This window comes from Balaenoptera musculus, chromosome 15 (assembly GCF_009873245.2).
Source record: "Balaenoptera musculus isolate JJ_BM4_2016_0621 chromosome 15, mBalMus1.pri.v3, whole genome shotgun sequence".
Taxonomy (NCBI): Eukaryota; Metazoa; Chordata; class Mammalia; order Artiodactyla; family Balaenopteridae; genus Balaenoptera; species Balaenoptera musculus.
In genome coordinates, this window is record NC_045799.1 from 27,756,488 (window position 1) to 27,780,535 (window position 24,048).

Sequence of the window (24,048 nt, forward strand, 5' to 3'; positions counted from 1 at the left end):
AGCCTCTGAAGATGTGTCTGCCCGCCCACCCAGGGTAGCTCGTTGTCCTGCCTTTCTGTTCAGTGCCTCTTTTGTGCAAAATTCTGAAAGATAGAACTCCCTAATGGGATCCCCCCATGGACGCAACAGCCCCTAGGCAGAGAGAGGAAAATGGAAAAAGCAGACCCACTCAGGCTAATGACTCCCTGCTAGAGAGCTTTACACAAACCTGTTTTACAGATCTACCCCACAAGACCTAAAGGCTTTAAAATGTTTGGAGGCAGATCTAGATCCTCTAGATTATCTAGATAGGTGTGACCACCACCTCCTTTCCTTTAAAAGAGCAAACCAACTGCTGCTCGCTCCTGTCCCTGGTGGATGATTTCCAAAAATTAAGAATTTCCACTACTTTTGCCCCTCTACCTCCCATTCTTTGCAGGCTACCAAGGACCATTTGACTGCCGATCGCACACCCCTGCCACTGCCTCCCTGAAAACTCTGGCCTCTTCTTCTGCCCTCTTCTTCCATTTTTAAGGACTCTGTGATGACACAAGCCCAGAGGACTATTCCTTCCCAGGCCTAGAAAGCTGCTGAATTTTGAAATCCCTTGGGACCAGTGACTCCTTTTTGCCTTTCATTTTCTCCCTTTTTCCTTTCATTTTCTCCCTTTTGAATGGGAGACTCTATAACTTTTATGCCCACCCCACCATTGCATTTTGGCGGCAGGTAACTTGTTTCTTGAGTTTCACACGTTCACAGGTGGGAAGGAATTGTGCCCAAGGATGAAGTCTTCTCAGAGCCTCCCTCTACCTGGTTTAGATGCTATTTGGGACTTTTGAGCTGATAAGATTTAGATGAGTTGTTTTTACTTCGAGTTGATGCTATAATGGGATGAGACTTTGGGATGAGGTGAATGTATTTTGCCTGTGGGATGGACATGAATCTTTGGGGCAGACTATATGTAGGCAGAATAATAGCCCCTAAAGATGTCCACATCCTATCCCCAGAATCTGGGAGTGTGTTATGTTACATGACAAAGAGGAATTATGATTGCAGATAAAACTAAGGTTGCCAATCAGCAGACCGTAAAAAAGAGAGAGTACCCTGAATTATCCTGGTCGGCCCAGTGTCATCACAGAGTCCTTAAAAGTAGAAGAGGCCAGAGTGATGTGATGGGAGAAAGACTCAACCTGCAGTTACTGGTTTTGAAGGTGGAGGAGGGGCCCACAAGCCAAGGAACACAAGCGGACTCTAGAAGCTGGAAGAGGCAAGAAAATAGATTCTCCTCTAGTGCCTCCAGGAAAGAAGACAGCTCTGCTGACACCTTGATTTTAGCCTTCTGAGATCTGTCAGACTTCTGACCTACAGATAGTTCAGATAATACATTTGTGTTGTTTTATTTCAGTTTGTGATAATTTGTCACAGCAGCAATAGAAAACTAATACCAGGAGCTCAGTCCCTGCCTCTATAGGCAGAAAAGCACGATCACTTGGGTCACTGTTCAGCAAACATCCACTCCCCTTACCCTCCCATGGGCGGGTAAGGGGAGGTGCGGGGGCGGAGCTACTTCTCTGCCTAATTGATTTGGGACCTGGACCTGTGACTTCCTTTGCCCAATGAAATGCTAGCACATATGCAAGCAGAGCTCTTAAGTGTGGGCCTGACTCGTTTGCTCCTGTGATCCTCCTTGAGAAAAGCACACCCGAGATAGCCCCAGAGCCCAAGGGCACCCCTGAGCCTAACCCACAGTCTGAAGCCAAGCCCAGCTGACCTGCAACCTAAAGCAGAGCCACCCAACCAGCCTAGCTGAGTTCAGCCAAAGTGCAGTCGACCTGAGGACCCCGAGTAAAGAATAAACTCTTACTGCTGCAATCCACTGCATTCTGCAGTTGCTTCTCATGCAGCAGTGTTATTGGGGCTAAAGCTGACTAATACAGAGAATTCCTGACAAGACACGCAATCAGTCCTTTTTATTGATGAAGGCAGTCCTGGTGTGTATCCGCGTGCATATGCATCGATACCTGCACATGTGAGGATCAACCCACGTGCAGCTCTGAAGAGTGGGAGCACATCCACGTACAGCTGTGCACGTGTGGGGTTACTCTCTGTCACATCTGGAGGCACGATGGCTGTGTGTGATGTGAGGGAATCTGTGTGTTCTTGTGTCGTTTCTTGGTTTTCCTCCTCAGAACTCAGTCATCCCTTCACTATAAGGAATCCAGCTTCTGGCCAAAAACCTATGTCTGATTTTTTAAGTATTTTTTGATTGAAGTATAGTTGACTTACAGTGTTGTGTTCATTTCAGGTGTAAAGTGATTCATATATACATGTATACACTTTTTCAGATTCTTTTCCATTGTTAGAAGATATTGACTATAGTCCCCTGTGCTACAGGGTAGGTCTTCGTTGCCTACCTATTTTATATATAGTAGTGTGTATCTGTTAATTTCTTAGGCACAACCGTAGGCCATTACAGAGGCTCTCCCCGGCAGGCCTGGCAGGGAGGGCTAACCTCCCCACACCAGCGTGGTACACCGCCAGCACACGCGGTCTCTCAGTGGGTCACAGCCAAGGACTCAAGCCCCTGCCCCAACCTGCATTCCTATCCCAGCTGTCTTCAGAGACCTTTAGCGGGAAGGGGATTGCCTTCGGCCGAGGCCGTCCTCGGGTGCCTCAGCCTTATGGGGGGAGGGGGAAACCTGGAAGACACGTCTCCACTCTGCCTCAGGAGTCAGGGCCTTCCTGCTCCTAGCCCTTCCCACACTCCCTACCCCACCCCAATCCCCCCTCCCCGTGGCCCCCAGGTCCATAAAACTGAAGGAGCCTTTTGTTTGGGGCTCCCCCAGCAGTGAGAGCATACCCAGGGTGGATCCACCTGACGGGATGGTGCCATTCGTTCCAAGGGGAAAATCCAAGGAAGGGATGTCAGTGCTTCTCCAGTGTAGCCTCTTCCTTACATGTGGAAGTGAACGATTGAAGCCTGACTGTTACTTTAATTTGGACTTGTCTTAATTGGCTCCTATGACACCTGGCAGCTCAGCTCTCTCCACCACTTACTGACATTAGCCTGGTGACTTTCAAAAAAGTCACTTTACCTCTTCATGCTTTGGGTTCTTCATCTGTAAAATTGAACTGCTAACATACCTACCTCCTAGGGTTGTTCCTGTGAGGATGTGATGAGTTGATAGACGTAAAGCATAAGTAAGTTCTAGCTAATAAGCATTTGCTATTATGATGTTCAACACTGTCCATTTCTGTTTGGAGAGCCATATGGTTCTGGGGGTGCCTATTGGCTTAGCCTGGGTCATGTGCTCCCCCCCACCCACCCCTTCCCCTGCTCTACGGGTCCAGCACATGATCTAGACTAAATTAGTAGGCACTCTCCATCTCCTAGGCTGGTTCCCGGTGGGCATGTGATATGAGCCTGTCCAGTCATAGCAATCTCAAGACGTTGGCTGAAAGTTCTGGGACAGAGACACTCTCTATTTCCAGCAGGACAAGAACAAGGAATCCTACACCCCAGGAGGTGCTGGCAGCCATACTGGGACCACAGGGAGTGCCGACCTCAGCAAGAGGAAACACCCTGGAGAACGAAGTAGAGAAATAGAAACTAGGTCCTTGGTGCCGTCGCTTGATTTCTGGTTAAAGCCTCACCTCACCTAGAATACTTATGTACCTGAGCCCTTTATTGTTTGGGCCAATTTGACTTGGATGTTCTGTTACCTGTAACCGAAAGTCTCCCGACACACAGAGTGGATCTGTGAGCGGCCAGAGGCTCTTGGGAGTGGGAGCAGTCTGGGTCCCCAGGGAGGCCAATTCTGAGACAGAGCACAGGGCACAGGACATTGACGACTGAGTGTCCTTGGGATCGGCTGAAGGAGGGAGGAGGGACGGGCACACAGGGCTGGGCAGAGGGGGGAGTCAAGCTGCAGTGCAGGTCCAGCGGCAGTCTCAGCCAACCCTCCAAGGAGCCCTGGAGCCAGAACAGCCTTTGGTGTTGGCACATTAAGCATCATGGAAGGTGGGAAGAGGCCCGGCTCTCTGCAGCCAAGGCAAACCCCGAAGGCACTGGCAGCTGGAGGCCACCTGCCAGTGACCCTCCCGGTAACCGGAGCAAAAGCCCTTGCTTGAGGGGGGTCCAGGCAGCACCCCTCTTAAGTCCACCGCGAAAGAGTATGTGGCAGGGAACAGTGCCTGCCTAGGCACCTGAGGATGAGTTGGTGTTCACGTCCATACACCCTTGGGGTAGAAGCGGTGGACAGACAGATGGCTGGACTGGAAAAGAGATGGCCAGCAGCGTGAAGGTCCAGCAAGTTCCCAGGTGTACCAAACTCAAGGAATCCCCCCTCCACCCCGGAACTGGCCTCAACAGGTCTGGGCACAAATCAGGTGGGAAACTGGAGTCCCACTGCACCAGGGAGGGGGTGGCCCGGAGCCACAGAACCATGGAGACTCAGGCGGGGGCGGCGCTCCAGCGCTTCTCAAGAAGTTTGGAGCCCCAGATGCAGGCAGCACAGTTGCCCACCCCTAATCTTAAGACAAAATCCATTCCTACCTAGGCTTCTCAGGAAGCCCCAGGCACTGGCAAAGAGCAAAGGCAAACCCAGCTTTATTGGTAAAAAGGACTTGACTAGGAATTCCTACCTGGCTCAAGTAGCAGCACCAACCAAAAGAATGGAGGGAGAGGGGGACGCAGGAAGCGGAAAGAAAAAAGGAAGAACGGAAGGAAGGAAAGGAGGGAGGGAGGGAGTATGAGGAAGGAAGGAACTGCAGACCAGGGTCTGAATGGGGACGTGGTCTTGGAAGGAGAGAACTCAAGGCTCTAGGTGTGGGGAAGAGACCAGGGAGGGAGGGGTGGCCCACGGCCCCGCCATCTAGAAGGGCAGCAGCTCTTCCACAGGGATGTTGAGGACGATGTCCATGTCAGGCGTGCACCTGGTAGGAAAAAGCAAAGAGGGCTGTGAGACACCAAGCAGGGGCGCCAGAGCTGCAGATAGGGGAGCACGGCCTCAGAGGAGCCCTGCTCTTTAGAACACGGGTACTCGCTTGGGGAGCCCAAAACACAACCTGTGACCTTACAGCAAACACACACACACACACACACACACACACACACACACACACACACACACACGTCAAAATGAAAAAGGAACTGGTTTGGCAGGGTTCATGTTGCCCCACAGAGCTCTGAAGTCAAGAGGGAGCAGGAGCTCAGCTCTGAAGTGCTGGGGCCCCTCAGGACGAACACTCTCTCTGGAGTCAGGATGACTGGTTGGGAAGCCTAACTCTGTGTCACCTTGAGCACACTGCTTCTCCTCTCTGAGCCTCTGGGCTTCACTGGGCACCTATGTAACAAGCACACACTATGTGACAGACCCCAGGCGAGCCTCATTTCCTCATCTGTCAAGTGGGGAGGGTCCACCTTCAGTCACTGATGGGAAGATTAAATGAGACCGTGCCAGCATGTAATAAGTGCTCAGTAAAAAACAGGCATTATTCTTTCCATAAAAGTAGCAAGAGCAGTGGGTTCCCATCTGCACTATTTTCCCATCTCAGTGACCAGCAGAACATTTATAAGGCTCCAGGATTACATTCTCCCTCCCAATTCTCTCACCCACTCTCATGGTACATACTGATGCACGCTGAAGTATTTAGACATGAAATGTCAGGATGTCTGCAATTTACAACATTTCAGAAGAAAGAAAAAGGAAGAAATGAAGATGAAGCCAATATGGCAAAAATATAACTATTTCTAAATCTAGATGGGTAACTGGGTATTCATTATAATACTCTCCCGACTTTTCTGTATATTTGAAATTGTTCAAAATAATAGTAAAAAAAAAAAAAATGCATCTCTGTACCGGCAATGCCCAAATTTCCATCTCCAGTCAGTATCTGTCTTCTGATATCTACACTCATACCCCCAACTGCCCACCTGACAGCTCCACGCTGAGGTCTCTGCAAACTAAACTCAGTGTCCCAGTCAACTGCTGACTGACCTGCGCAAGCATCCTTCACCCCCCCGGCCCCAGCCTTCCCTCTCTCTGGATCGGGCACCACTACCCACCCTGTTACAAAAGCCAGAAACCCAGGGGTCATTCTTGACACCTCCCTGTCCTTGACTTCCCACATCCAAATATCACCAAGGGCTACGGATTTACCTTCTTCAATACTTCTCCACTCCATCCATCTCTCCTCTGCCTTCTGCCACCCACCCTGGCCAAGTCACTCCCAACCACCGCCTCCACACACGACTGCCGTCACACCCAACCAGACTCCCAGCAGCTCCTCTGGCTCCTCTCCAATATCTTCTCCACCCTCTTTTCAAAGTGACTTTTCTTGGAATGCAAATCTGATGTCACCACTCAGCTTAAAATGTCTTTGCTTTCAGGGTCAAGTACCAAACTCTTCCCTCGGTCTACCGGGCCCTGCATGGAGGTTCCTAGGGGCTGAGCTGTCCTGCTTCCTCCCCGTTACCCTCCCCATCACTCTGCATTCCAGCCTCATTCGGCTCCTGGTGAACACCAAGCTCCCTCCTACCGCACATCCTCCACAGCCTCACTGCTCGGCTTGTGAGCCAGGGGCTGCCAGCATCAGCCTCACCCGGGAGCTTCTCAGAAATGCTGACTCCTGAGCCCCACTCCAGACCCACTGGTTCAGCATCTGCTTTGTAACGAGATCGCTAGGTGATTCCTGTGCACATTCTGGTTGGAGAAGCTCTGCCTAGGGATGCGCCATTCCCACATTTTAGGAGGAGGAAGCTTCTTCCCATTCCTGGTGTCTCCCTGCCCGTGGAAGGGCATCAACAGGCATACTGCTCCTGGCCTCTCTTTACTCACTCTGCCCCTGGAAAGGGGTACAACGACCTGAACAGTGAGTCTGGAGAATAGGACGGGGCATGGGTAGCCCTGCCCTGTTCTCTCTCAGCAACAAGCAGCCTGCAAGGACTACACTCTCCTCTGCTCCAACACAGCTGACCAAGGAGCTCGATTTGCCTAATTCTGGGTTCAGTATTCGGAAGCCGACATACCTGGAGATAGAAGCTGTTGATACATTCTCTAAAATCAGCTTTATCAGAATAAAAGTGAGAGTCTGGCCCATGTCTGCCTTGCCCCTTTCAGTCTTATTTCAGTGTGTTCAGAACTCAGATCAGGACAACGGTGCCTACTCACCACACCCCCAAGACGCCAGCACCACCACCTGGAAATGTTCTTCCTTCAGTTCCTCCTTCAGCCCCTTTTGCCCAGTGAACTTGTACGCATCATCCTTCAGACCTTGGTTTAAACTGTCACATTCTCAGGGAAACCTCTCTTGACCCTCCAGACTCCTCTCTGTCCGGGCTACGCTCTGCCAGGGCCACATCCATACCTCTGCTTCAGCAGCTCTGGGGTCAGCTGCAACGGGACATTTGTCAGTGGCTCGTTACCGATTAATGTCTGGGCCCCTCCTTGGCTCCATGGTGGCAGAGCCAAGGGTTGCTTGCACTCACAGTGCCTGGCGCTCCATAGGCACATCATAAATTTGACAGTACTTTTTAAGGAAAATAAGAGGAGAATGAAGAATAGGAGGTAGAGGAGGAGGAAGGAAAGGGAGAGGAAGAGAAGGAGATAGACACAGAAGCTAAGAAGAAGAAAAATAATTTGCAGATGGTAAGATCTGCCCCGCATAGAGAGGCGTGGCCTGGTGGGATCCTCACCCTCAGACCCAGAGGGCCTGACCCAAGGGAGGGCAGGCAGAGAACTGGTTTTGGAAGGAGGGAAGTCCCTCCTTTGGGGCCCAGAATTCTGCCCCACAGAGAGAACACCCTTCTCTCCCTGCAGTGTGCCTTCCAGGCCATTCTTCTCTGGAGCCGACCACCCCACTCAACACTGTCTTCCTGAACACCCCAGGAGCTTAGGGGTGTACCCACTTGGTTGAAACATGGAATCTGGAATTGGAAGGGTCCAGAGAGATTACCTAACTCAGCCTGCTGTGCAGAGATGGGACACTAAGGCCCAAAGATGGGAAAGGTCACATCTGCTACACAGTCAGCGGCAGAGCCAAGGCAAAAACCCAGCCTCCTGCCTTCTCCACCAGGCTGCCTTCCCCGAGAACAGAGAGCTTCTTCGAGTCCAGAGCATGGCTAGTTTAAGAGGTAGCTACACAAGGATCACATACTTGGATCTCCGAAGCAGAATGTCCGCAAATACAATCTCTCGGGGTTCCCAGATCTGAAACTGGAGCTGTTCCATCTCAGCCCTTAATATGGGTATTTCCTCCTCAAAATGGTCTATAAACTGAGGAGAGCAGGGGAAAGTGAGAAACGAAACATTCCCCAACCAAAGAGAGAAAAGGGCAAAATGAACAAGGATTATTCCTCATTCATCTATGGAAATGGCCTGGGCTTTGTCACTGGGACTTCTGGACTCCAGAGGTGGGCGGGCCTCGCTGTGCAGGGCAGGGCTGGCTCACAAGTTACTGACGATGTTTGGTGGTGCTGGAAAGGGTGAGGGGATCGTGGAGAATGGAGACAGGTTGCAAATGGGTGGCAGCGCTTGACAGTGAGAATTAATGGGGCCTGGTGGAGATGATGAAGGCCATTCACTCGGATAACTGATGAAGGTGCAAGATAACGAAAATTACCACGAGCGGGTGGTGATGGTGGACTTCATTAACACTGGTCATGAGTGATGCTCAATGACAAGAATTAAGAGGTGAAGACCAGGGTTGGGTAGTGAAAGTAAAGTGATGGCCGTGTGGTGATGCTTGGTGATGTTGCTGATGGGTCATGGCCGCTGGTGTTGGTTAATGAGGCAAGCCCTAGGCCAGCATGAATCCCCTTCTCAGATGAACGATAAGTGGCATTAATGGCACTGCCAAGGAGGAAGGCTAACACCAGAGTCAGAGACCTCATGAGCGCCAGATCAGGACAAGCCTGACTCCCACAGGTCCTGGGGACCACCCACCCTCCTGCTCTAGCCCAGGGGTGACGACCACCTTTGCTGCCCACTCACTTCTCGGAACTTGTCCATGTATTTCAGTATGACCCGGCTATTCCAAGTCTTCTGCAGGAGCGCCTCCTGATGAGCATGCTGGATTTTCTGCAGAGGAAGGAGAGGTCTGGCCCCCAAGTCTGGCCCCAGGGGCTACCATGCACTGGGTAGCACAGTGGGTGTGTGGGGGGCCTGGAGGCAGAGGACAGGGAAAAAAGCAGGGCCGGGGGCAGGACCTGGATACCTGCCACAGTGGCTGGCTACTCACCACGACCAGAGACCTCAGAAGGTTTTTTTTCTTATTCTGAATCTGGTTGGACATAGACGCCAGGACCATTCTGCACATCTCACTGAGGTCATCCAGCTCATCCTGGGGGTCAGCAGGAGGGTGTTGGCCACCAGCCCTGCCTCCCACGTGGTCTGGCGAGGCAAGGCCATGGGCTCACCTACCTGCTGGCTGTCCTTCACCTGCTCCAGCTGGCGCACAAGGTTGGCAACCTGGACCGACTTGACGGCATACTCACGGTCCTTGTAAGTGCTCACGAAGCTCACTTTCTTGTGGACCTTCTCGATCTTGGCATCCAGCTGTTCCACCTGCTGCTCCAGGTCTGAAGAGATCAGGAGGGACAGAAGGCAGGATCCTCCCTCAAGAACCCCTCTGGGGAGACCCAAGAGGCAAAGCTCTCCTTGTCCAATGAATTGGGGTCTGGGCTGAAGCAAGTTCACACAAGGCTGGGAGGTGGTGGACAGTTAAGCCCCTAGAGAGCTCTTTACCTTCACAGGAGAAGAGGCAATGCTGGGTAGGAAAGAAACTATCCCAGTGCAAGATCCCTAGGCAAGCCCCGGCTCTGCCACTGACACTGCATGACCCTCACCAAGACCCTCCCTCTCTGGACCTCAGTCTCCTCATACACATGCTCCCAAGGCAATGAGCCCAGTGAAATGGGGCAACACTGGCTCCCAAGACATGACCAGGGCAGGATTAAGACAGTCTATCCTGCCACCCTCCATGGAGGGGATCCCCGGCGTCTGAGGCTGCCTGACACACCGCCCCTCCCCTCAGAAGGCTTCTAGTCTGCTCAGGGGAAAGAGACCACAGGCTCAGCAGGTCTGTGGCCAGTGACCTGTCCCAGCCACTGACTCCCAGAGCGACCCTGGCAAGGAAGAGGGAGGCTGGGATTGGATGCTGGCTCCTAGCTGCATAACCTTCAGCAGGCTACTTCACTTCCCTTACCCTCAGTTGTCTCATCTGTAAAATGGGAGAAAAGAAAAACTTCCCTGCCTTACAGGTAGTCGGAATGACGGAGAGTGAACCCATAAAAACAAAGCACATAGGGCCTGCAAGTGCTAAGTGCTTGATAAGTAAGCTGTCAGCTGTGCATCTTAGCAGTCCCATCGGCCTCAGAAGGGACGTGATGGGCCTGATGGTTTCCGAAAGGGAGGTGCAGGGGGAATGCCCAGCAGCTGACCTCCCCAGAGGGCCAGGCGAGGGTCAAGGAGTCAGCCCCAGGGATTCTTACTGTGTATCTTGGATTCCTCCTTCTCCTCCCATTCCTGAAGCTCACACTGCATCTGGTGCAGCTTCTTCTTGTTTGAGTACTCCAAGATGTCAGCGATGGCCTGTGGGAGTGGGGGGCGGGGAGGGGGGTCAGCTCACCCCAAGCCTCCACTGGTGCGGCCAAAGCACAGACAGTCAGAGGACTCAGTACTTCCTCAGAGGAGTCTCCAAACCCAACCCCACACATACTGTGTGCCAGGCACAACTCCTCTTCGGGGTGGGTGCTGTTGTGCCCCAGTTTTACAGGGCTCAGAGGTTAACTCAAAGTCTTCCAGCTAATAAGTGCTGATGGGGATGAGTCCCCACCCCCCACCACCCCCAGTCTGACTCCAAAGCCCAGGTAGGTGGGCGGGGGCAGGGGGCGGGGTGCGGAGTGTGTAAGAGATGTATCCTCCACATGGAGGAAGCAGTTTGCGCAACGGGCCGGGAGAGGCCGGGAGAAAGCAGAAGAGGGCGCCCAAGCGCTCAGGAGGGCGGCGTCGCGGGCTGGACCGCAACGCAGGGCAGAGGCAGGGCTGCCGGGCCACGGTGGGGGCTCACCGTGAAGACGTCCTGCTGCTGCAGCATCACCCGCACTTTCAGGGCCGAGCTGTCCTCCGTGTCCTGGATGGTCTTGATCAGTTCGCCACAGAGCTTGGTGAGGAAGTCCTCGTGGTTGCAGAGCTCCTGGTGCGCGGTTCGCCGGTTCCCGAGCATCGTCTGCAGGCGGAGGAACAGGGAAGGGGGGCAGTGTTCCGTGATGCGCGGAGCTGGCCGGAACCTCCGGGAGCCTAGGGACCACTTCCCTCCCGCCGCAATCCGCCCCCTTGCGGCCTCGACTGGTAAATGCCACCCGAGCTGGGCGGCGGTTCCCCATTGTCTGCGGGTCAGAGCACCTTGAATTATTTCATCCTTTCTGAAACACCCATTTTCCCATAATTTTACACTCTGAGGTGGGGATATATCTTATAGTTGGTGGCGTGTTACAGTCTAATTGACAAATATTTTATTAGTGGGTAATTAAGATAAAGGTACGCCTTATTATCAATGGCTTCTTAGAATCGATGAACTATAGTACTAGCAATAATAGAAAACGCCCAAGTAGGAAAGAAGATGGCCGAGGAGACGGGCCTTGTCTGGAGAAGAAGCAGGAGAGGCAGAGTGGATGACAGTCGCTACCGTTTCTCGTCAGGCAGCTGAGCTGAGTGAGGACTGTTTCATACAACAGCCCCTGGGGAAAGAATGAGCCTCTAAGGGATTAAGGGACTTGCCTAAGGGCCCCCAAGCAGGTACACATAACCTACAATAATAATAACAAGAACAATTGCTGAGGGCTCCTCACTCAGCAGGCGGCTCAGGGTATCCGCTTACCCTCCAACAACCCTACGTTCCCCAGCTCTATTTTACCGATAGGTGGATGTTCAGGCAGGTTACATGACTGCCCCAAAGTTGCACAGCCAGGAAATAGTGGCACCGGAACTCGAAAGGCAGACTTCTGACTCCCAATGTCTATCTTTCCACTACGCTAAGATGAGGAACTGAGAGGGCCTAAAGCTGCAAGGCGTGGCTGAACCTCACAGTGATCAAGACTTGGATGTTAGGCCTCGACACACCTTGGTTCAAATGCCAGCTCTGCCACTTCCCACCTAAGGGAACCTGGGCGAGTCAGTTAGCCTCCCAGACCCTGCTATACTCATTCTGTAGGTTAGGAAACTAATGCCCGCTTCAGAGAGCTGCTGCTATAAAAAACAGATGAGGTAATATTCACAATCAAGCCACTTAGTGGCACGCCTCACACACTCAGTGACTAGTCACCATTCTCACCGGTTCTCACCCTCCACCTCTGCCAGGCTATGTGCTCTCTTCTTTATTCCTTCTGTTCTTCCTCATTTCTCTGTCCTTTGCTAGAAACTACCTCTTCCTAGCCCTCAGCTCCCATATTCCTCACACAATAATGACTAATAGTGCAAATGCATAGAGTACTTATTATGAACTCTAAAGTATGCTAAGCACTTCTCATGCACTCCCTCACTTGGGACTATTATTATCCCCACTTTAGGGTCAGAGGGATGCAGCACCTTACCCAAGGTCACACATCGCAGAGCCGTTGTCCTTGAAGTCTGGGCTCCTAGCCGCTCCACCATCTTGCCTTCACATCTCCAGACCAAAACATCTCCAAATATGGCCCACAGGGACCAGAAGCATCTTGTGAAAAATGCCAGTCTCTGAGTCTCGGGCCCACTGAGCCCCACTCGCAGGTGATTCTGATAAAGCGCAGAATTAATGACCTCTGCTCTAGAAATGGATCTTCCCTGACCACCAGCTCTAGGGTAGAAACCCTGCTTTGTGTCGGTCCTGACCCTTACCCAATTTGTAATTACATAATTACAGTTCGTAATTATGTCTCCCCTTTTCCCAATTTATTTTTCTCCTAGGACTCATCACTACCAAACATAACATGTTTTTCTTATTATCTTGTTTCGTGTCTGTCTACTCAACTAGAATTTTACAGCCAGGAGGGCAGGGGCTTTGGTTGTTTTGTCACAGCTGTATGTATCTCCAGCACACAGGAGAGTGCCTGGAGCTCCATAAGTATGGGTTGAATAAACTGATGAGTACTACTCTTTGGGGGTTTTAATTAATTTATTATGTGTCTCCCCACTAAAGTATAAGCTCCATCGTAACACAAATTCTAAGGGCCGTGTTCATAGCTGTGTCCCCAACACCCGGCTTGGTGCCTGGCACATCGTAGGCATTCTCTCAGGAGTTGTTGATCAAATAAGTGACTGTCCTAAGGCTGAGGGGCAGAGTCAGGATCCTACTTCGTATCCAAGAACAAACCAACTGAGTCATTTCTGCTCCCTTGCTCTGTTTCCCCCTTGTCCCCACAGCCTGTTCTGCGCACAGCAGCAGCAGCCCAAGGACTCCTGTGAAAATCTAAGTCAGATCATATCCCCACTCTACTCAGAATCCTCCAGGGTCTTCCTGCCTTACTCTATACAAACACAAAGCCTAATCATGGACTACAGGGCTGTATACCAAGCTATCTCCTTCCCCCCACAGCCCACCATCTTTCTTCCTCATCACCTGGCCCATCACTGACCTCACACCAACCTCAGGGCCTTTGCACTTCCAGTTCCTCGGCCTGGAACATTCCCCCTCAGATGTCACCACCTTAGCAGCCTTCCCTGACCACCCTCCTAAAACAGTCATGGCCACTCCCTCCTCTGTGCCTCTTTAGCCCCTAACCTTATTTTACACTTCTTCATAGCTCTTACCCTCACTACACATATTACATTTTTATCTGTCTTACTTATTGTCTGTCTCCCCCAGTAGAATGTGAGCTCCCAAAGGTCAGAGGCCACATCACTGGTGAATCCCCACACCTAGAACAGGGTCTGGCACATAGTAGGTGCTCAAATATTTGTTGACTAAACTAATGAATGACTGATTACAAGAGACAGTATTAGGAACTGGTTAGGAGCACAAGTTTTAGAGCCAATTGTCCAAGTTCATGTTTCAAACAAAAACACATAAACCCTTCTAAAGTCAGGATAAAAATAACATCAGAAATACGAGTTCCTACTTTACGAATGCAGGGCTGCCTCTAAACCATTTTTGCAAAATTGAAGGTTAAAGGGAAAAAAAAGGTTTCAAGGCAAATACATTTTTCCCTATTTCTTTATATAACAGTCATTGTTCATTGACTCATCATACTAAAAACTTTCCTGAAGAAGTTAAGAGTTCTTCTATAGTATTTTGTAGTATTTATAGTATTTGGTATTTTACTTTCTCCTGTGGACACAAAAGCCCCCTCTTCTTCTAGTCATTTCAAATACTTTGAAACAATGTTCAGAAGCCATAAAAAAATAATGGATGGTAAGAAAACCAATTATCAAAAGTTCTATTAGTTGATGTGAAACTTTTTAATAGTAAGCTCCTAAGCCTCGCTTTAAGATGCACTGTATTCCATGAAAGGCTAATTTACTGGAAATTTTAAAATGAACAAGCCACTAAATTGTGTTCCTAATGCAGTAAAATAAAAAGTGATTCTGCTCAGAGGGAGCACGGTCCTGCCAACACCTTGATCTTGGACTTCTGGCCTCCAGAACCGTGAGACAATAAATTTCTACTGTTTTAAGTCAAAAAAAAAAAAAAATTACTGATTTGTTTCCCTGGGATCCTCCAAAGGTGAACAGCGAGTTGGTTTTATTTGTTCTTTCATAGATGTTCATATATTTCATGTTTTAATGCATTGCAGTCATTAATGTTAAAAAAAAAAAAAAAGTGATTCTGATCATTTTCCTGAGTCTTAAACACAAAGGCAAGGGACTTCCCTAGTGGTCCAGTGGTTAAGACTCTGTGCTCCCAATGCAGGGGGCGCAGGTTCGATCCCTGGTCAGGGAACTAAGATCCCACATGCCTTGCAGCGCGGCCAAAAAACACAAAAACAAAGGCAAACTGCTGTTTGCCTAACTGGCTTTGACCCCTGGTACTGCATTTTCTAGCTGCGTGGTCTGTGTCATCTCCCTGCACCTCAGTTTCCCCATCTGTAAAAGAGGGATGATGATAAGCGTGCCCACGGGGTTGCTGTGAGGAGGAGGAGTCAAGTCAGGCACCCATGAAGTGCTCAGTGCATGTTTGCTATCACCATCCCCCGCCCCCTGCCCTGGTGCCTGTGGAAAGATGCCCCTCATACTCTCATTAGTCGGATTTTGGTCTGTGTCTTCCCCGAGTCCAATTTTCCTCTGCGCAGTTCTAGTGGATTCCTCGGCTGGCTTGTCATCCACAAGGTGGGCTTGGATTGCAGCCCTAGGGTATAGGAAAGGACAGAGAGAGTGTGAGGGTAGAGGCAGATGTGGGGTCAGGTCCCAGGGAATGCACCAGCCATGAGAGACCCCAATGCCATCCACTCATGTCCTTATAATGTGCAACAGTGAGACTGAGGAATGAAGCTCACATCCATCAGTTAGCTCCCAGGCCCCACTCTGAGCCTTGTTATAAAGGACGGAGAAGCCTAGGAGACTTCCACATACCACAGTGACTGTGGGACTGAACAGAGGGGAGGAGAGGGGTAGCAGCAGGAGATGACCAGACATCCCCAGTCTCTCCCACCAAGCTGGCCGGTGGCAAGCTCAGAAGGGGTAGGGGTTAACAGCAACAGCTAAAGAACCAGACAGCCTGGGTTTGAATCCGGATTCTGCCTTCTACTAGCTATATGACCTTGGGCAGGTCACATGACCTCTCTGTCCCTCAGCTTTCCCATCTGTAAAACAGAAATAATCATCATGCCTACCTCACAGAGTTGTAGTGAAATTAAATAAGAAGTTACTATAAAGTATTTGGAATAGTGCCTAACCCATATTCAGTGCTAAATATAAATTACTAGTTGTCACTGTTATTACCAATGACCTGAGAATTGGGATCAGGACCACAGCATCAGATAAAGGCACAGGAGCCATGCAAAATGCTAACCAGCTGTCTCCGGAATACCTGTAAAAGCTGTGGTCCTGCCAGTTGAGACGTACACGAAAATAATTCAGATCAGAAAAAGGCATTCGGAGGGCATGTTCTGAGAATCCCTGCTTCCTCTCCACGCGTCCTGCGCAGTTATGAGGCAAATCACACAGATCATCACAAACGCTGCTGCTGCCTTGTCAGCCCCCGCCAACATCTCTGTTGGAGGTGCAACGCAGTTCATTTTTGAAAAATATTATTTCTTTTATGGATCAATATCCTTAATTTAGTATTAAGTGTTGAAGTGACAAAGTAAATTAGAGTAATTTTGTGTTAAAGTTATGAATTATCTGTATGTATCTGGTATTTAATTGTATTGTTTGAGAGATGGAGTGATTAATAGATTAATTTTGTGGTTCTAATTTAAAATGTGTAAGTGAGATTTTGATTTAGATTTGTTTTAAGTTGAAAGGTTTAATACACTCTTATTAAATGTGTATAAATTACCACAACTTTTAAATGAACATAAGATTATCCATATTTAGTAGTTTATTTATTAGATATACAAGAATTACATTAAATACCCAGTGGTTTTGTTAATCAGAACAAGTGAACTTTTTGAAAATGAGAGTGAATATATTAAATTTTAAAGGTGGCTTAAACGATTTAGGAGAATTTAATTAACCAACTTCCAAAACCCCCTTCACAAGGGTTTTTAAAAATTATAACATTTGTTAAGTTGAACTTAAATACTTAAGAAGATTTGTCGCTTTAATAAGGAGTATTTCTTTTCATTAATGGTGGTAGCCCTGATTTATCTTTTTTGTAATTAAACTTTTTATTTTTAAATAAATTCAGATTACATTTACTTAAGAAATAACGCAGAGAAATCCTATGTTCCCTTAACCCAATTTTTCCTGACCGTAACATCTTGCAAAACTAAGTACACTATCACAACCAGGACATTGAAAGACAACATTTCCACAACCACAAGGATCGCTCATGCTGCCTTTTATTGCCACACCCACTTCCCTCCCCTTCCATGCTCACCCTACCTCTGTCAATCACTAATCTGTTCTCCATTTCTACAAATTCTGTCATTCCCAGATGGTTATACAAATGGAATCATACAGTATGTCACTTCTGAGATTGGCTTTTTTCACTCAGCATAATTCTCTGGAGATTGATCCAAGTCAGTGAATGTATCAAAAGTTCTTTCCTTTTCCTTGCTGAACAGTACTACATGCTATGGAATGGACGTACCATAGTTTGTTTAACTACTCACTCATTAAAGGACATCTGGATTGTTTCCAGTTTGGGGGTATTATGAATAAGGCTACTCTGAAACTTTCATGCACTTTTTTTTTTTTTTCACTTTTTTAAATTGAAGTACAGTTGATTTACAAGTTGTCTTAGTTTCTGGTGTACAGCAAAGTGATTCAGTTATACATATATATATGTGTGTATATATATATATATATATATATATATATATATATATATATATATACTTTTCATATTCTTTTCCATTATAGTTTATTACAAGATATTGAATATAGTTCCCTATGGTATACAGTAGGACCTTGTTGTTTATCTATTTTATATATAGTAGTTTGTATCTGCTAATCCCAAACTTCTAATTTATCTCTACACCCACCTTTCCCCTTTGGTAACCATAAGTTTGTTTTCTATGTCTGTGAGTCTGTTTCTGTTTTGTAAATAAGTTCATTTGTATCATATTTTAGGTTCCACATACAAATGATATCATATGATATTTGTCTTTCTGATTCACTTCATTTAGTATGGTAATCTCTAGGTCCATCCATGTTGCTGCAAATGGCATTATTTCATTCTTTTTTATGGCTGAGTAGTATTCCTGTGTGTGTGTGTGTATACACACCACATCGCCTTTTTTTTTTTTTAACATCTTTATTGGAGTATAGTTGCTTTACAATGGTGTGTTAGTTTCTGCTGTATAACAAAGTGAATCAGCTATACATATACATATATCCCCATATCTCCTCCCTCTTGCGTCTCCCTCCCACCCTCCCTATCCCACCCTTCTAGGTGGTCACAAAGCACCGAGCTGATCTCCCTGTGCTATGCGGCTGCTTCCCACTAGCTATCTATTTTACATTTGGTAGTGTACATATGTCCATGCCACTCTCTCATTTCATACCAGCTTACCCTTCCCCCTCCCAGTGTCCTCAAGTCCATTTTCTACGTCCGCATCTTTATTCCTGTCCTGCCCCTAGGTTTTTCAGAACCTTTTTTTTTTTATAGATTCCATATATATGTGTTAGCATACGGTATTTGTTTTTCTCTTCCTGACTTACTTCACTCTGTATGACAGACTCTAGGTCCATCCACCTCACTACAAGTAACTCAATTTCATTTCTTTTTATGGCGAGTAATATTCCATTGTATATATGTGCCACATCTTCTTTATCCACTCATCTGTCGATGGACACTTAGGTTGCTTCCATGTCCTGGCTATTGTAAACAGAGCTGCAATGAACATTGTGGTACATGACTCTTTTTGAATTATGGTTTTCTCAGGGTATATGTCCAGTAGTGGGATTGCTGGGTCATATGGTAGTTCTACTTTTAGTTTTTTAAGGAACCTCCATACTGTTCTCCATAGTGGCTATATCAATTTACATTCCCACCAACAGCGCAAGAGGGTTCCCTTTTCTCCACACCGTCTCCAGCATTTACTGTTTGTAGATTTTTTGATGATGGCCATTCTGACTGGTGTGAGGTGATACCTCATTGCAGTTTTGATTTGCATTTCTCTAATGATTAGTGATGCTGAGCATCCTTTCATGTGTTTGTTGGTAATCTGTATATCTTCTTTGGAGAAATGTCTATTTAGGTCTTCTGCCCATTTTTGGATTGGGTTGTTTGTTTTTTGATATTGAGCTGCATAAGCTGCTTGTAAATTTTGGAGATTAATCCTTTGTCAGTTGCTTCATTTGCAAATATTTTCTCCCATTTGGAGGGATGTCTTTTCATCTTGTTTACGGTTTCCTTAGCTGTGCAAAAGCTTTTAAGTTTCATTAGGTTCCATGTGTTTATTTTTGTTTTTATTTCCATTTCTCTAGGAGGTGGGTCAAAAAGGATCTTGCTGTGATGTATGTCAGAGTGTTCTGTCTATGTTTCCTTCGAAGAGTTTTATAGTGCCTGGCCTTATATTTAGGTATTTAATCCATTTTGAGTTTATTTTTGTGTATGGTGTTAGGAAGTATTCTAATTTCATTCTTTTACACGTAGCTGTCCAGTTTTCCCAGCACCACTTATTGAAGAGGCTGTCTCTTCTCCATTGTATATTCTTGCCTCCTTTATCAAAGATAAGGTAACCACATGTGCGTGGGTTTAGCTCTGGGCTTTCTATCCTGTTCCATTGATCTATATTTCTGTTTTGTACCATACTGTCTTGATTACTGTAGCTTTGTAGTATAGTCTGAAGTCAGGGAGCCTGATTCCTCCAGCTCCGTTTTTCTTTCTCAAGATTACTTTGGCTATTCGGGGTCTTTTGTGTTTCCATACAAATTGTGAATTTTTTTGTTCTAGTTCTGTGAAAAATGCCATTGGTAGTTTGATAGGGATTGCACTGAATCTGTAGATTGCTTTGGGTAGTATAGTCATTTTCACAATGTTGATTCTTCCAATCCAAGAACATGGTATATCCCTCCATCTGTTTGTATCATCTTTAATTTCTTTCATCAGTGTCTTATAGTTTTCTGCATACAGGTCTTTTGTCTCCTTAGGTAGGTTTATTCCTAGGTATTTTATCCTTTTCGATATCCTTTTGCGCTGGTTTTTGTGTGGCCATAAGTTTCACTTCTCTGGAACAAATGCCCAAGAGTGCAATTGTTGGATCATTATGGGAAATGTGTGTTTAGTTTAATAAGAAACTGCCATATTCTTTTCCAGAATGGTGACTCCGTTTCACATTCCCACAAGCAATGTATGCATGACCCAGTTTCTCCTCATTGCCAACATTTGGTGTTATTACTATTTTTCATTTTAACCATTCTGATAGGTGTGCAGTGACACCTCACTGTGGTTTAATTTGCATAGCCCTAATGGATAATGATGTTGAACATCTTTTCCTGTGCTTATTTACCATATGTATTTCCTCTTTGGGTGAAATGCCTCTTCGTGTCTTTTGCCCATTTTCTAACTGAATTGTTTTTCTATTGACTTTTGAGGGTTCCCAATATATTCTACAAAGCAGCCCTTTGTCAGATATGTGGTTTGCAAACATTTTCTCCAAGTCTGTAGCTTGTCTTTTCATACTCTTAACAGAGTCTTTAAAAGAACAAAAGTCTTAAATTTTGAGGAAGTCCAACTTGTCCATTTATTTCATTTTTCTTTTATGGATCCAGCTGTTCGTGTAAAGTCAAAGAACTCTTCACTTGGCTATCAGTCCCAAAGATTTTTCTCTCCTATGTTTTTTTCTAAAAGTTTTACTGTTTTACATTTTATATTTATTTTTTACTCATTTCTCCAGTGGTTGACTGTGGCTCCTGGAGCCAAACTGCCAAATATCACAGCCTGGATGTGCCCCTCCTACCTGTGACCCTGGGAGTTACACCTGTCTGTGCCTCAGGTTCCTCATCTGTAAGAGGAGGTGATAACAGCACTCACCTCATGGGGTTGTTGGGAAGATTAAATGAAGTGATAGGTGTAAAGTGTTGAGAACAGTATCTAGCACATAGTAAGTGCTGGGTATATGTTAACAGCTCTTGTTCTGGTTGTGGTTGTGTCTGTTACATACCTCACCGCTTCCCCAGTGAAAGAAAAGGGCAAGAGTTTCCTTGTAGATGCTGTTTGAATAGGGTCTAGGACCAAAGACAAAAATTCTGTCACTACCATTCTGTACTCATCACTTTATATCAATGATTCTCAACAGGGGTGTTTTAGATATATTGGCAGGGGGGGATCTGTGGGTTCTCATTGGGGGCCCAACTGGCATCTATAGGTGGGGGCCAGGGACACGAGACATCCCCCAGAACAGGACAACCCCATAAAACATAGAATCCTCCTGTCTGGCATAACTCTCCTAAGTCCTACTAGATATGACATAGGTAAAACCCCTATTTATAACAATCTGATCCCAGAACCTGACTCTGTTTTACATATAGCCACAAAGAATATTTTTCAGGGTTTTACTATAATGCTGAATTTTCCAAGAAAGCAACTACAATCAAGGGAAAACTGTGCTTTTTTTGTTTAGAACTTTACCAAGAGATGGGCACCACTTTGGAAATCTCAGTTGCAATGAAAAATCCCTCTTGGTATTTTATTTGAGTCCCTGATTTCCCACCGTGTGTCACTCTGCATTTGCAACTGTTATGTTCACCATAACATATGACTCCACATCTATGAGTAAGCTTCTGATGACTTTCTAATGTCTTCTAGTGGACTCCATCCTGAGCATTTACATACTGAAATATACTTTATTTAACTATAAATAACTTCCCATTTCCTTTACAGTTATGGTATTAAATTAATATTTAAAAATTATATATGTAGGTAGGTTATATTATCTATGACGTTTATTTCAGGATACTAAAGGAATATTACAAAATATTTGTAATATTTGTCATTAAAAGGAGTGTTGGGTCTGAATAGCAATGCTTTACACAGATCTTCTCATTTAATTCTCACAGCAATCCTATCAGGTAAGTATTAGTGTCCTCATTTTACAAATGAGAAAACAAAAACTCATTCATCTCTCTCACTTTCCCAAGAGAGTAGATGGCAGAGCCAAGGTTTGAACCCATGTCTGCCTGAGCCAAGGCCTCAGAACTCCCCTGGAAGGCATGACAGTGATGTGGCAGAGATTATCCCAAGTTCACCAAACCCTGTTTTCTCTTCCTCCTGGACACAGAGCTGGATTATATTTCCCATCTTCCCTTGTGGTTAAGGGTAGGCATGTGACTGAGTTATGGACACTGGAATATGAGTAGAAGTGATGTGTGTCACTTCAAGTCTGCGCTCTGAAAAAGAACTACCCATGGGATCATCCATACTCTTGCTCTCTCTCTTCTCTCTCTGCTGGATACAAAAGTACCCAGCAGAGGACTTCAAGGACTTAAAAAATGTCATTGCCACAAGGTGAAGGAGCCTAGATCCCTGAATGATCATGTGAAAAAGATTACTCCCTCCCCGCTAGATCCACAAATGTACTTCGACATAAATGAGAAATATGTTTCTGTATTAATACTTGAAATCTGGGGATTGTTTGTTACAGTAGTTAGCCTACCCTGATATAAATGTTGTCACCAAGGGCCAAGAGCATCCACTCCATCCTGCCCCCATCTCCACCAGCACCCAAGTGCCTCTGCCCACCTGGCTGGATGGTAGTCCAGGTCTTCATTTTGCTTTTCTTAGTGTTGACAGTTCGTGGGATTGGAGGCAGAGTAGATGGCTTGGCTTTCTGCTTGGACTGCTGCCATGGAACACAATCCTACCAGACATAACACAAATCAGTCACACAGCTCATGGGCTCAAATCCCAGCTTCCCCCCTTACAGATTATCTGTAACCTTGATCAAGTGGATTTACCTCTCTGAGCCTCAATTTTCTCATCTGTAAACTGGATCTAATTATAAAAGCTACCTCCACAGGTTGGTACAAAAATTCCAAAAGATGATATTTGTAAAGCATGTGGTAAGTGTTCCGTAAGTGTTAGCTATCACTTTTTCAGCAGCCAGCCAGAATTTACTAAGCACATCGGCTGGGAGGTGCTAAGAACTGTGAGAAACAGAAGGCATGGAAAAGACCCAACAGGAAAGCAATCAGAGATAAATAGAGAGCAGTATAATACACCCTTACATCCTGATAGGTGGTGAGAAAACTGAGCTTCAGAGCCACGCCCTGGGTCCCACAGCAAATGCGTGACAGAGCCGGGCCTGGAGCAAGCTGACTGCAAGCCCAGGGTCAGCAAGCCCCACCCACATACCTTCCCTAGCCCTCCTGGACTCACCAGAACCTGGAACTGGGGGGCTGTGGAGCAAATCCCAGCGTGGTTGAGTCTGGAAAGTGTTGGGGCGGGAAAGAACTCCCATCATTCCCAACCCACGGGATGCAAGCAGCAAACATGCAACTGGCATGGGGTCTCAAAGCCGAAACCTCATCCTCGAGGGACACAAGCCAAGCAGGAGCTGGAGAGCTCGAGGGAGAGGCGGGGCTCGGGAGATAAGGGCGGGGGGCGGGAGGAGGGCGGGGTCAAAAGACCTTGGGACAACACCCGGCGAGGACCCAGCCAGAGATAGGTTGGGCGCACGCATGCGCGGTCCAGCGCCCCTCCATACGCCTTTTACGTACTTCGGAAAGACGCGCGCCATTAGGGAGAATGGAAGAAGAGTACGGAGGCCTTGGGGCCCCGATCTTTTGGAATGCCTATTTGTTCGGCTTCTCCAACTTCCTTGTCTCAGCGTGGGTCGCGCGGTAACCAAGGCCACTCAAACTTCCCAGCGAGACCTGCCGCTTTCTTGCCTGTCTTGGTCTCCAAGGAAACGGACGCAGACTACCGAGCGCCTAGAGGAACTAATATCGCAAGGGAAAAAGTAGCTCTCTCCACATTTTTCTCATCGTGGTTTCAAATTCCCCTCAGCTGGCCCAGCCTATCATGCTAAAGAATTATGTCATATTTCTCTCAGCAAACCTCCATCACTTCCTTCTCCATCCTTACTCTTGGCTAATGACGTTGCTTCCTATTTTACGAGGAAAATCATGGGGCTCAGTAAACTCACAATTTCACATCACTTCATTTACCCACCTACATGCCTCCCTCCTGAGACTATGTGTAAACTGCCTACTGACACCGATTCCTACAATTGTGCACTGAATCCTGTCCTCACTCATTTTCTCTAAGATATTACCCGGGCAATTCTCCCCGTTTTCTCCATCACCCTTTCCTCTGTATTATTCTCATCGCTTTACCAACATATTTTAATTTCTCCTATTAAAAAAAGCGACCACTTACCATCCAGCTACCCTCCCGTTTCTGCTTCACTTTACAGCAAAACTTCTAGAGAGGTTTGCCTACTGTTTCCCATTCCTTTCAGCCTGTTCAGTCAGGCTTTCACTC

General features: G+C 47.1%; 1 protein-coding gene across 2 annotated transcripts; it reads right to left on the minus strand.

Moving 5' to 3' along the window:
• Positions 1-4,572: 4,572 nt before the first annotated feature.
• C15H20orf96 (chromosome 15 C20orf96 homolog) lies at positions 4,573-23,134 on the minus strand. Of its 2 annotated transcripts, XM_036824119.1 has the most exons (10): positions 22,942-23,134; positions 22,306-22,423; positions 15,188-15,300; positions 11,050-11,208; positions 10,472-10,571; positions 9,402-9,559; positions 9,220-9,321; positions 8,973-9,059; positions 8,137-8,255; positions 4,573-4,914 (listed from the first exon to the last, which is right to left on the minus strand). In XM_036824119.1, the coding sequence occupies exons 2-10, from the start codon at positions 22,331-22,333 to the stop codon at positions 4,854-4,856; spliced, it is 927 nt and encodes a 308-aa protein (XP_036680014.1). In that variant the 5' UTR covers positions 22,334-22,423; positions 22,942-23,134; the 3' UTR covers positions 4,573-4,853. The 2 variants fall into 2 exon arrangements, with proteins under 2 accessions (XP_036680014.1, XP_036680013.1); XM_036824118.1 differs by lacking the exon at positions 22,306-22,423.
• Positions 23,135-24,048: the final 914 nt, after the last annotated feature.

Excerpts from the sequence above, each read along its gene's own strand:
- C15H20orf96 (XM_036824118.1), bottom strand. The coding sequence starts at position 23,068 with ATGCCAGTTGCATGTTTGCTGCTTGCATCCCGTGGGTTGGGAATGATG. Across the intron at positions 10,572-11,049 it reads AGCAGCAGGACGTCTTCACG|GCCATCGCTGACATCTTGGA; the intron begins GTGAGCCCCCAC and ends CCACTCCCACAG. Across the intron at positions 8,256-8,972 it reads ACATGGACAAGTTCCGAGAA|TTTATAGACCATTTTGAGGA; the intron begins GTGAGTGGGCAG and ends TGCTCTCCTCAG.